Source organism: Gymnoscopelus microlampas (genome assembly GCF_963454915.1).
Source record: "Gymnoscopelus microlampas genome assembly, chromosome: 23".
NCBI classification, from domain to species: domain Eukaryota; kingdom Metazoa; phylum Chordata; class Actinopteri; order Myctophiformes; family Myctophidae; genus Gymnoscopelus; species Gymnoscopelus microlampas.
This window is the reverse complement of record NC_139960.1, coordinates 19,461,447-19,475,567: the sequence shown is the minus strand read 5'-3', so window position 1 is coordinate 19,475,567 and position 14,121 is coordinate 19,461,447. Positions and strand designations below refer to the sequence as shown.

Genomic DNA, 14,121 nt, shown 5'->3' with positions numbered 1-14,121 from the left:
AACAACTGTGAAAAAAACAATTCACTCCCTCCTAAGCAAGATGGCGAATCGTTAACGTCTACGGAAGAGGAAGTTGACAACTTGGAAAACATCGAGATGTCCGAACAAGTGGCAGAGGTCGGAGTGGTTAAGACAGAGGCAGGTACCATACAGCAGATACATGCTATAAGCATGTCGGAAGTGCGAGAATCAAAAGAATCAGTTGAACCTGAGACAGCGACGAGTGAGGAAAGGTTTGAGGTTAAGCTGGAAGAGGACAAAGAAGGGGAGGGCATGGTGGAGCTAAAGAACACAGAACACACAGAGTCTGAGAGAAAGAGTGATTCATCAAAGGAGAGTCTCCTGGATCTCCTGAGGGACATGAAGGTGGATGTCACCAGCAAGTTTAAAAATAAGAAAGTCCTTCACTGTTCCGCACCCACCGCCAAGCCCAAGCCAGCAGCTATGGAGAGCCTGCAGAGTATGTTTCAGAAGGCCACTGAGGAGGCATCAGTCCAGAGCGAGACGCTGAATCCTCCTGAGCTGGTTGCTGCTGCCTCAGCCGCTGCGACCACTCTAATGAACCAAAGCCAGGCCGAATCCGAGATTCTCAGACAACTGAGGAAACACGAGGCAGTTGCTGAGGCCCAGAAGAAAGGGGAAGTTGAAAACCTAGGTGTGATCATTGCTGACATGAAAGCGGGGAAGGGGCCAAGGAGACCACATGCTCGGCCAACTAATCAGATCCACTTTGACGATGATGGGCCAGGGTACGTACATGACAGAGGCACAGCTCAGCTGAATGGCGTCCGGAGAAGGAGGACCCTGTTTTCAGGGAAAAGACTTGGTATTTTTCCCCCAACTGTAGAACAAGACTCTGAGACCGCAGTAGCGAGGCCAACCCTATGGGACATTGACTTTATTAACCAGTTAGTTCTGACAACAAACCAGTCACCCCGCAATGCTTTAGAAGAGATGATTCAGTGGACCAAAGAGGGACAACTGTGGCAGTATCCAATCAACAACGAAGCCGGCCTGGAGGAGGAAATGAGTGTCCCGTTCCATGAACATGTTTTCCTGGAGAAACACCTGGAGGAAGGCTTTCCCCAACAAGGACCGGTGCGTCACTTCATGGAGCTTGTGGTGGCTGGTCTGGCCAGAAACGCTCATCTGACAGTCCAACAGAAGGAGGATCACATTTCATGGTTCAGGGACTACTTTCATCAAAAAGACAATGTCCTAAAGGAGGCTGAGGTTTATTTACCTCAACAACGGGTATTAGCATAACCGGATTGGGCATGCATTCCCAACGTGCATCGTTCCCGACTTGCATATCCTATTCAAATCATATCCTATCAAAATTGGCTTAAGGGAGGACCGGCTGGGACAGCCAGCGGGCCGGCGGATCTCTGACATCACGCTTATGTCACCATGACTCATAACCATATAAGGAATTCCCACAAGGACTGACACATAAAGACATTTCCATATATGGGCATAAAAAGGACAAGCACTGACAGATTCATAGATCTCCATATATGGGCATATACGTCATCACGCTCATGTCACTAATACTGTGACTCAGCCATAACCATATAAGGAGTTCCCAATGCAGCTACACCCAAATATGGGGTGTGTTGTCTAACCTCAATGTGTCGTCATGGCATCAGGAGCAAACAAATATGGAGCTGACTGACTGACCTTTATAGTATGTACTGGACATGCGCGACATAAGCACAAATTGGCATATGATATGCCCATATAGGACTGGACATGACTGACTTGGACGCAAATCACCATTGTTAGGCAACATTTAATATCAGCGCAAATTGCGTAGTTAGGCAGGGGGGGAGAGGGAGAGCTTGATCAGCGAGAGAGAGAGGAGAGAGGAGAGAAGTGAGAGGTGGACAGAGGCAGGTAGAGTGAGAGGGAAAGGGGGGAGAGAGAGAGCCTATTTCACCCACGCAATAACCAAAACCAATGCTGGGTACCAAGACCTGAATGCGCTGTCAGCGCATAATAATAGCAATATATTCTGTTAGAATGGTCCTTTAGTAATAACCTAGGATTGATTGCTGTTATAGTGATAAAACCCAGATTAAGGTCATTACAAATGATTGTTTAACCTCGCCTCATTATATTGGTCTCAAAATGATCACCAATTCAACCATGTTTTCTTTTCTTTTTCTAATTACTAAGTGTGTAAGCAATTTATGGATCTGGATACATGAATGTTAACCTTTGGTCTTTGTTGCTCACTTTTCTGTTGCTTTGGGGGGGGGGGGGGGGGGGGGACAGCTGTCATTGAATAGGATTTATTATGGTTTTTATCTCATGGACCTTTGCCCACGCAGCAGGGTAACCTTCTCCTGTGGCTTTTGTGGACTATATAACAGCTTTCACTCCAGATAAAATACTTTTGTTGGCAGTTGTGTCCCCAGTAAAAACATCTGCTAGATACGATCAATGTGGATTTATGGAGATGCAATACAAACAGATAGATTCTGTTGACTGAATGAGTATTGGAGCCCTTGGGAAGCCGTGATGTTCACATCCATCGACCTACTGACCTGCTCACTTTGAAACAGACTGCATTAAGAGTCATTCATTATATCATTTAATCCATTCAGTCCGGGAACGCATCTGTGTCATTTTAACATTTCTTTGGCTATTCAAAAATACCAGATCTACAAGCTCATAGCTATGATCTTGTAGATCTGCTATTTTTGGGGGGGAAAACGTGAAAATGTGTGCAAATCTTGGAATATATATATATATATACATTTTTAACTAAAATCTTTGCTCCTGGGGGTCCCTGGAACAACATATTTTGAGATGGGGGGGTCCGCGGACAAATACATATCATTTTGGGTGGTCCTTGACATGAAAAGTTTGAGAACCGCTGATATTATAGCAACATATGTTTTTTTTCAGTATTTAGATGACATTTGTAGAATCCCAGAAGCAGCAAAGATTTGAGTAAAAAAATAATAATAAAAACGCTTTAAAAAACATATATTCAAAGATTTGCACAAATATTCACGGTAAAAAAAAACAAAAAAAACATTATTTTTGAATAGCCAAAGACATCTAAAATGACACAGATGTGTTCCCGGATTGAATGTGTTAACTATGTAGCCTACAGCAGTGGTTCTCAAACTTTTTCATGTCAAGGACCCCCAAATTGACACTTATAAGCCCGCGGACCCCCATTTGAAAAGATATGCCAGGGACCCCCATAAGAGAACATTATACAGCTCTAGCAGTGATTCTCAACCATTTCAATTTCAAGGACCCCCAGTTTGACATGCACTAGGCTACAGACCCCCATTTAATGGCATTTCTATCTCTGGGACCCCAATTTATGTTGTAAAATCAATGTTAATTTAACTCTGAGAGTTACAGTCCCATAAGGGTCCATTTGGTTCCTAACTATCTGTCATTTAGCTGGGGACCCCCTGGAACTCCCTCAAGGACCCCTGGGGGTCTCCGGACCCCACTTTGAGAACCAACCAATGCCCTACAGATCACCATTCATCATAAGTGGTAGAAATGGTGCATTTATCCAAAGCGCTTCACATTCACCCGTTCATATGCAGACGGCAGAGGAAGCCATGTATGCAAGGCACCAACCAGCTCACCGGGAGCAGTTAGGGGTTCTGTGTCTTGCTCGAGGACACTTCGATACTACCCCAGGGGAGCCGGGGATCGAACCGGGAACCTACTGATTCCCGAGCGGACTTTGTACGAGCGAGCAGGGTTCGAAACTGCACAGGAAGATCCCATTGGATTTCAAATCCAACACCTTAACCCAATCAATGAGCTTGTAGAACTGCCATTTAGAAAAAAAAATCAAATATTTGATTTTTTTTTTTTTTTTTTACATTTGTAAAATATTTTCTTCCAGGGACCCACCAGAAGGAAGTCTTTCTTGTAACTCAAGTAAGATTGGAGTTACAAATGTTGGCGCGTTAAGAAATATGTTAAATTCAATAAATCAAATAAGCTTTCTTCATCATTCCGCTGCACTGCTGTTCACAGCAATTATATTCATTATGCCTATTGTTCCTCCATTATGAGAGAGATACCTAGGAGCCGAAACAGTTTTAACCACTTTCAACGTGCCGTTCCTATTTTGGCCATGCCAATATAGAGGGGAAATCAAAACAATAAAGGGAAAAAAAAAAAACTTCTATGCATTTTTTTTATCGCATCACAAAGCATTGCGAGCTCGTAGATTAGGAATTTTTGCTGTTAATTGTCGTACAATAAAGTACTGTATATAGGGCATAAGAGGTTAAAAGCTAAATAAATTGTGTAAAAACAAAAGAAAAAAGAAAAAAACAGCATAGGTTGCCAAAGCAGCAGCCAAATATTTGGCCTTTTTTACGACTTGTACTGCTCTCAGGGGGTTTGCTCAACCGTTTACTGTTGAGCTACTGTTTTCCACTCTACCTGAGCCTTTGAAGTGCTTGGTATGAAACTCTCCATCAATCCCGCTGTGCACTTTTAGTGAAAAAGGAAGGAAAACATCACTGAAAAAGCCCAATTATTGTGACGTTATGAAATCCAACAACACTGTGATGATCTGGTGCTGAATGAAATTTAACATTTTCATTTCAGTGCTACTGTCACTTCTTTTACACTCATTTATGCAGACACAAGAATAGCAGCAAAGTGTCATGGAAACCGTGGTGGAAAAGTACTCAAATGTTTTACTTAAGTAAAAGTATCAATACTGCAATGTAGAAGTACTCTGTTACAAGTAAAAGTCCGTAATTCAAAATTTACTTGAGTAACAGACAGTACAAAAGTATTGGTATCAAAATGTACTTAAAGTAGCAAAAGTAAAAGTACTAAAATGTTTGAAAATGGCAGATCTACAAGCTCACAACGCGTCGTGAATACTGTATGTCACTGGTATCAGATCAAGTGCCACAGCAAACTCTTAGAGCGTTCAGGTGAAACAGAACATTCTGCACACTTATGTTGATTGTTAATGGAGAGCAACAGAGGATGACTACAGCCTGTTAATCAGACAGCGCCATCTGCTGTTCAATACTCCTTGGCACTACATCAACACCCCAAAGAAGGTGAATAAAGCACAGCGGGTGTTTCTCTAGTGTTTTAGCTTGTGCTCTAGTGCCACTATGTGGCATGAAAATGTCCTGAGTTCAATAATGTTCTCATGCCAACATTCTGTAAAATAAAAGAGGACACATCAATTGATTCATGTAGGAAAAAGATCAACAGATCAATAGGATGGGATACACATGGTAAGAAAAGAGAAAGAAAATGCTCTTTAGTAGTGGGAAACAGCATAAGGACCAAGCCACTCTTGCCTTTAAATTGAAAGTTTGCCATCTAAATGTAATGCAGATAGCATGTTATTAAGACAGATGCCAGGTCATACTGTATGTATAGTTTTTTTATAGTATACTGTTTAGACTGATGATAGGTTATTGATGTACCTATGATCCTAGATTACTATCTCTATGCAGTTGATGTGTTACCTTGTGTTTTTCTTACTGTAAATCGCTCTGGATTAACACATTGCCTGCCTAAGACGTATATATACGTCATTTAGAAATCAGCTGTTGCCTGCCAATGACGTATATATACGTCTTTGGAAAAAAGGGAAAAAAAAAAAAAAAATTTCAAAAAAAATTTTTTTTTTTTTTTTTTGCATTTTTTTATAATTTCAACCCTTGTCGAATTATGAACAGATTAGGAGCTAAAAATGTTCGAAGATTTGCTGCTCCATTCACTTCAATGTTAAAATTCAAACGGACAAACAATTCACTTTGTTTTTTGGTTTAAAACTACTGCTTTTGAGCTATATTGAAACATCAACCAAACATGTCAACGAGGTCAAAATGACCTCGTTGACATTTGTGAAACCACACCTGAATCTCATCTGTGATTAGAAACCATCTGGGGATCAATCATGCTGGAGGAAAAAAATCTGTGGCTACGCGAACAGGTACCAAAAACATGGCAAAACCCTGGCAGGCAACAGCTAAAAATCTGAAAAAACTCTGGCAGGCAATGTGTTAAGAGCATCTGCTAAATGCCTAAATTGTAAATGGCATAGTTATTATATAGTTCTTATTTTACCCCATTTTCTCCCCAAATTAGGGATTTAATTACAGTAGAACTATGCCCAACTGATAACGGCATTTTTCATTTAAATGACAATGCCTTGATCCAAATAATATACATCTCTAAACTTTAATAGGGCACTGTGGGCAATACATATTTTCTTCTGTTCTCAAAATGTGCTATTTCTGAAATCTTGGACAGTATAGTCGAGATTTTTTTGTTCATGAATGAGGTGTCCCACCAGGACTATGAGCAAAATGGCCACTGTATGAATATGGTCAGTGCTGCAACTGACACTTTCAGATCTTTTAGACTCTTTACTGAATCCTTCAGGTGCTGTTTAATTGATCATGAACAAACCTCCAACCTTCTAAACCTTCTCAATTCTGATGAGCAAATCATGGTATTCTGTCTGTTGCAGAAGAGCACTGTTCTCGATAACAGAGCGCTGCTCTGCCTGTATTTACGTTGCTATGGAATCACTTGTAATAAAATAAAATATTCTGTGTAAAAGTATTGACTTTGCTTGTAAGTAGCTGTTGAGAATTTCCTCTATGCTGTCTCATTGGCAGCCTCTGGACAGTCCAATGCCAGTCCGGGTGTGTCCCTACATAAGCCCTCACTCAGTCCACACCATTCACTCCTTCTCCAGCCCAAGCAGCCATGCGTTCATGACCCATAAACCATGGTGAACGGAAAATAAATCAGTAAACCTTTGAAATCTACCCTTGGTGTCACAAACCTCTTTCACTGGAGAAATGAGGGTGGTCAGCTACACTACCAACACAGAAACGGAACAAAGTATTTAATCGTAGCCATGTACAGTACTAAGCGGGATAATATACAGTGAGTTTGGTTATCGTTAGAACATAACCCTCTTCAGGTCAAAGCAGCAGGACCGACCCTAACCCTGTGTTGGGGTTTATCTTCCAATGATGACTGCCTCACACTATCGCATACCTTATTATCAGCTAAAATGGCTCAACAAATATTCTCAAATCTATAATGTCAGCCATAACCCATTAAACCTGAAGCCGCGGACCCCCATCTCAAAATATTTAGGTCCAGGGACCCCCAGATCGAAGCAAAGATTTGAGTTACAAATGTTCACGATTTTTCAAAAATAGCAGATCTACAAGCTCATAGCGCGGCACTCGGTGCCGCGATATGAGCTTGAGAATAAATTGACATTTAAAGTGTCTTTAGAAACTTCCTAAAGTTACCGTAATGTTTGTTTTGTTTGCTGTTTTGTTTCTCTGGACTTCTTAAACCATTAAGACCTGAGGCCCATTCAACAAATGCCTTGCAAATCAGTAGTTCTCAAACTTTTTCGTGCCAACTGCCAAGGATCCCCAAAATGATGTGTATGTGGCCGCGGACCCCCCCCCATCTGAAAATGTTTTGAGCCAGGGACCCCCAGAAGAGAAGATTTGTGTTAACCTTTTTCAAACGCTTTCAAGATTTAAAAAGAAATAGCAGATATACAAGCTCACAGCGCGTCACTTCGTGCCGCGCTGTGAGCTTGTATATCTGCTATTTTTGAATTGCCAACGCTAAAATCTAAAATGACAGATGCTTTCCCGAATTGTTTGTGTTCACAAATAAGTATCACGATCATAGGAACAATAAATGTGCATACTTTATGGAGTCGATTAGGAAGAAATATATATACAATTCTGATGCAATCATGCAAAAACGGTGCATTTCTCTACTAACAAAAAGCAACTTTATGTTAAAACTTCAACAGTTGTACTAGTAACACACGGCGAGGTGTGTTGACAGAGACACAACACAAACTGCTATATCGAAGCAAACAAAATGACACCTAGTCCTATTATGTTATACTTATGGTGCCTAAAATATTAGATCGACATGCTCGCGACGCATCAACGCTTGTAGATCTGCTATTTTTGCCACGCGACACGGCACACAACCAAGTATAAATCAGGCTTTAGTCTTCTGCAGTTTAATTGCAGAGGATAAAAATAGAAAGACTTCAGTCAACTTTTACAAAGGGCAGGGGGGCGAGGGGTCTCCAGAAATTCATTCTGACAGGCTTGTCGGCAGGCAGCTTTAATTTAGTGATTCTTTTTAGACCAGGCATAATCTCCCCGGGGAGCCAATCTGGAGTGCTGGGAGCAGCGGTAAGCTTCAGGCTGAAGAAGTGAGGTATCGCTGACTGACAGACCTTTAATAATACTGGGAGCTGAGTCTATGTAATGACATCCCTTAGTGCTGCAGATAATTCAGGGGGTGCTGGAAATACAGTAGTTAATTTAAGTTCACTGTCTGAGGCTCATTTATAAGTGAATGTCGGACAGGAAATTACAGAATAATCCTAATTAAACATAAAATGGCGTTTATTAACCCATTAAGACCTGAGGTTCCGATTCTACAAAATGTCTTCTAAATCTTAACTATTTAAAAAAAAAAACTGTCAAGGACCCTAAAATGTATATGTATTTGGCCGTGGACCCCCATCTCAAAATATGTTGTTCCAGGGACCCCCAGAAGCAAAGATTTGAGTTACAAATGTTCACTTTAAAAAAAAAATATATATATATATATATATTCAAAGATTTGCTAAATAAATCTCGATTTTTCAAAAATAGCAGACAAGCTCGTAGTGCGGCACTCGGTGCTGCTCTACGAGCTTGTAAATCTACTATTGTAAAATAATGCTTTTTTAGCTCAAATCAAGAAGTGACACCGATGCGTTCCAAGTCTTAATGGGTTAATTTGTGAACAAAAATAGATAAACACAACCTGCTGGAGAACAGTTGATCTGCAGCCGGTTGCTCAAAAGCTGCAGTGTACCCCAGCTCTATTTATTTCTTAAAAGTATTTTTGAGGCAATTCTACTGGCAATACGTCAGTTGACGGTTTTAAGAGCGAAAACACATTTGTTTCGTAACCATTCATTTTTGTCTCAAAAATGTCTCACTAGTAGAGGTCAATGTTTTGTCTTAATAGTTGTTGTATGGTATTATAACTCTATTTTGTTATTATACCCAGTTTTTTACTCGTTTAATCTTGCTTATATTGTGTTCCATTGTACAGCACTTTGTAACATTGTTTCGAAAAGTGCTTTATAAATAAAATGTACTTACTTACTTACTGCAACCAGTAAGGAGGATGCCACACACATAGCGACAAATTTAAACCTCTGTATGAATGCTGAATTTACTCATGTTAGGGATTCGATTAAAAGCGGCAATCCACACTTCCCAGGATTCACACAAACCCAGGTCTACTGTGCAGGAGAAGACATTTATACCAGTGAGCTAAGACGGAACACCCGCTTGGGCGGGCAAGATCTTGCGAATTGAGCTTCGAGGTAATACTACTTACAACGACAGTGTTACTTACTACCTGAGCACAGAATCTACGTTTGTCAATAGCAGAGCACCTCCAATCAGAGAGGGGAAAGACACATAAGATGCACGCCCATATTTTAACCCATTAAGACCCTGAAGCCGATTCTACAAATGTCTTCTTAATCCCAACAGTATTCTGAAAAAAACGTATGTTTCTATAATCAATGGTGCTCAATCTTTTTCATGTCAAGGACCCCCAAAATGATATGAATTGGGCCTCAGACCCCCCATCTCAAAATATTTTGTTCCAGGGACCCCCAGAAGCAAAGATTTGAGTTAAAAATGTTCGCTTTAAAACAATATATATTCAAAGATTTGCACACATTTTCACGATTTTTCAAAAATATCAGATATACAAGCTCGTAGCGCAGCACTCAGTGAGCTTGTATATCTGCTATTTTTGAATAGCCAAAGAAATCTTAAAATGACACGGATGCGTTCTCGGTCTGAAAGGGTTAAAAAAGGCCTTGCCATTTCAACACCCATCTGTATGGCTTGTAGATCTGCTATTTTTGAAAAATCGTGAACATTTGAGCAAATCTTTGAATATATATTTTTTTCAAAGCAAACATTGTAACTCAAATCTTTGCTTCCGGGGGATTCTACAAATGTCTTCTAAATCCATTTTTTTTAAAAATAAATAATATATATCTTGCTATAATCAGTGGTTCTCAAACTTTTTCATGTCAAGGACCCCCAAAATCATATGAATTTTGGCCGTGGACCCCCATCTCAAAATGTTTTGTTCCAGGGACCCCCCCAGAAGTTGTAATAGGAGTTAAAAATGTTGGCTATGGAAAAATATATATTCAAAGATTTGTACACATTTTCAAGATTTCTCAAAAACAAATAGCAGATATACAAGCTCATAGCGCGGCACTCGGTGCCGCGCCATGAGCTTGTATATCTGCTATTTTCGAATAGCCAAAGAAATCTTAAAATGACACGGATGTGTTCTCGGTCTGAAAGGGTTAAAAAGGCCTTGCCATTTAAAGACCCATCCGTATGGCAAGGGTTCAAAAAGATTTTTTCATGAACTCACCAATCTGTATGCTGGTCATCGACGACCAATAGGACCTTGGGCTTGCGTATGACTGGTTTGGCAGGAGTTGCTGCAGTCGCCCCTTCAGCTGCTGCCGCCGCTGCTGCTGACTTGGCCTGGGCAGCCGCCGCCACATTCTGAGCCATCTGGGCGCTCTTCACCACGCTGGAGAAGGAGCTCAGGAAGCTGCCACCAGAGGCCGGGGGGGCCGCCGAAGAAGCCTGGGGGGTCAGGCCCGGCATGCCGGGGGGCTGTCGCCTCTCTGTGGCCGGAGAGGCGGGCGAGGAGGTGGACGAGCCGGGGGTAGGAGGGCCCGCAGGTCTCTGCTGCTGCAGGTCCGCCATGTAGCCGTTGGGGAGGTTGGCCACGAAGCTGCTGTCCGACAGGCGCCTGCGAAGGTAGTTCATAGTGACACGCCGGTGGGGGTTGTTGTTCAAGCCAAGAGGAGGTGAGGGGTTAACAAATCCTGAGAGAGAGAGAGAGAGGGGAAAGACACATAAGATGCACGCCCATATTTCAACCCATTAAGACCCTGAAGCCGATTCTACAAATGTCTTCTAAATCCCAACAGTATTCTGAAAAAAAAATGTATGTTTCTATAATCAGTGGTGCTCACACTTTTTCATGTCAAGGACCCCCAAAATGATATGAATTGGGCCTCAGACCCCCCCCCCCCATCTCAAAATATTTTGTTCCAGGGACCCCCAGAAGTAAAGTAAATTAGAGTTAAAAATGTTCGCTTTAAAACAATACATATTCAAAGATTTGCACACATTTTCACGATTTTTCAAAAATATCAGATATACAAGCTCGTAGCGCGGCACTCGGTGCAGCGCTACGAGCTTGTAGATCTGATATTTTTGACTAGCCAAAAGTGTAAAATAAGGCTTTTTAGCTAAAATAAAAAAAATGACACAGATGCGTTCCAGGTCTTAATGGGTTCATGCATCACTTTGAACGGCAGCCAAGATTTACCCAAACACAGTATGTTGTGCACATAGAATCTGTAACAGGATTCAGTGACACAGCAGTTGATTCAATAGCATGACTCATTTCATTATAAACCACATAGAGCCTACCGGGAAAAAAAGCAAACAGTTACGTAACACGTTAGTCCCAATGTACAGTAGCAGAGCAGACACATTAAAACAGTATAGATTAGCCATCGGCCCGCAGAGAAGCAAACATGTGAGAAGATATAATGGATGAGACAATAGGGACTTCCTGAGCGTGATTACAATACAGTAATTGCTTAGTAAGTGTGGTGTCGAAGAGATAAAAGTGCATTTTTACAAAGCATGGCATTATGCTGCTGTAACTTAATTTAGAACAAATGTTCAAGTAGAAAGAAATGAATGAAGGCAGCCATAGAGCTCAACAGTGGCCACCCACTTTTTGAACGGCGCTGGTTCAAAAACACGGCAAGTCTGAGGTAACTCTTACATAGAGTTTTAAGCCTGGAATCATGCCAACCAGACTTGTACTTGAATTTGTGCTGCACGATGCCATTCGCTCCAAATTACACACTTGAGTTTTATTAATCCGTTGCGCAGGAAATAAAGAATGGATTACAATAATATAACATTCTCTATGATAATCAGTAACATGTAGGTGATACTTATGTCTATCAAATATGGTTTTATTGAAAGTCAAATCAATGGCTAGAGCTTATAAAGCAAACGTTGGGTAATGTCCGACATTACATAGCTAAGCGCCTCAGTGCGGCTGCAGAACTAAACAGCGACACGTCTGAATTAAGTGGTCTTGAATGTGATTGTCATTACAATTTTACTGTTAAACCACAAAAGTGTGACTGACTGAAGGCAACGTCGCTCTTCCATGGGCAGAGAGGGAGAGAGCGTACGATTGCACTGGACATAACGGCTTGCGCATGCCTTCTTTTAAAGGCAATGGCATCTGGCACGGATTGGTTTTATTAATGTAACGCCCAAACCACACCTACGCATAATGTAACGGGTAGTGCAGGTGTTTGAGGGATAAGGCTGGTGTTGGAAGATAGCAACTTTTGCACAGGACCCGTTGCACCATGCTAAATCCCCAACTAGTGGGTTTAGCAACTTTGGACCAAAATAGGGCCCTATGAATAAAACATAATTTTCTTAAAACGAGATTGTGCGCCTACGCACAGATGTGTGGCTCCTTCAGGAGCATACATCATATCAACCATATTGCTCGTGGCAAGTACACATGGGATTGTTATGACGTTATAGCATGATAATACAATTTTCCATGTAGAAAACAAATGGGATTTTTACTTCCGGCACCACACTGGTCGGTGCCGTGTGCTCTATTGGCTTCTTATGCTGAAAGCAGTCAAAGTACTAAGACGACCATCAGCGAACGCAAGGAGAGTAAATCTCCATCTTTATAGCCTGGCTGCCAAATAGAGTTTGACGTTAACCACCAGGTGCTCTTCATGCAGAATAGAGGTCGTAAATCTCATCCAGGAAAACATCACCAGTGGTGGTACAGCAAGGAGGGATATATATATATACATACATACACACACACACTGTACAAGCTGTACAGTAAAAGTACCAATACTGCAATATAGAAATACTCTGTTGCAAGTAAAAGTCCAGAATTCAAAATTTAATTGAGTAAAAGTACAAAAGTATTGGCATCAAAATGTACTTTAAGTACCAAAAGTAAAAGTACTAAAATATTTGAAAATAGCCGATCTACAAGCTCACAACGCGTCACGATGCGACGCGTTGTGAGCTTGTAGATCTGCTATTTTCATATAGCCTAGGTATAAAATAGGGCTGAAGTGGTTAATGTATGTTTTATAATATAATCATTTATATCCGCAAAGTAACTCAAGTTTTCAAATAATTGTAGTGGAGTAAAAGTACAATATTTGCCTCTGAGATATAGTGGAGTAGAAGTAAAAGTATTGGAAATACTCAAGTAAAGTACAAATACCTCAAAATGGTACTCAAGTACAGTACTTAAGTAAATGTACTTAGCTAGTACAGGCTCATGACAGCTAGGCTCAGTTATGACACAGTCAGCTTCACAAATATAAGCCAAGTCTGGCTGCAAAGGGCCAGATAAAGTGCTTTTACAACCTGGCTTTGTTATAGTCAAGGTGCATGGGATTACGCTGTAAATGAGAGGATGGTGCTGTGTGCACCAACTGCCTGTGTGTCAGAGAGCCTTTCATCATAGCAGATTCCCTCTGTTATTAGGCCAGGATGTGAAAGCGCACTGAGGAACATCTTAATGGCTTCTCACTCTATCCCCCATCTCATGAAAGGGAGAACCGGAGGCTCATGACAGCCAACTATAGAGGAAAGATGCCGAGCGCTCACCGGCATTCAGTACAAGAGCCATATTCACGAAAGGGAAAAAGAATGATTATAGATTTGCCCTGACGACACCAGTGCCTGCCACTATTAACATGACACTATGTATGTAGCAGGGACTTACCCCCCCAATCCAACCCATGACGCTGAGGGAAACGTTGCACGCACACTCCCAGTAGGCCAAGGAAGAACCTCTGCCCCAAATGTTTCAAATTCACGTTGTGGCGTAAAACTCCTGAACCATAGGATGTACAATCAACAAAAAATAATCCTTAACACGTCAGAAACTGTA

At 41.3% G+C, this 14,121-nt stretch overlaps 2 protein-coding genes across 2 annotated transcripts in view; one reads left to right on the top strand and one right to left on the bottom strand.

The window, feature by feature from the left end:
* Positions 1-10,907, bottom strand: part of syn3 (synapsin III) — a gene marked incomplete at its 5' end in the record, with an annotated part of 118,823 nt that extends 107,916 nt beyond the window's left edge. Inside the window, one exon of the mRNA XM_084049457.1 lies at positions 10,501-10,907. Coding sequence (XP_083905583.1) covers positions 10,501-10,907 — 407 coding nt within the window. The remainder of the gene's footprint in view (positions 1-10,500) is intronic.
* On the top strand, positions 172-1,266 carry LOC311040037 (small ribosomal subunit protein mS31-like; the record flags this gene model as incomplete). The annotated part of the gene is made up of 1 exon (XM_084050110.1): positions 172-1,266. The coding sequence occupies one exon, from the start codon at positions 172-174 to the stop codon at positions 1,264-1,266; it is 1,095 nt and encodes a 364-aa protein (XP_083906236.1).
* Positions 10,908-14,121: the final 3,214 nt, after the last annotated feature.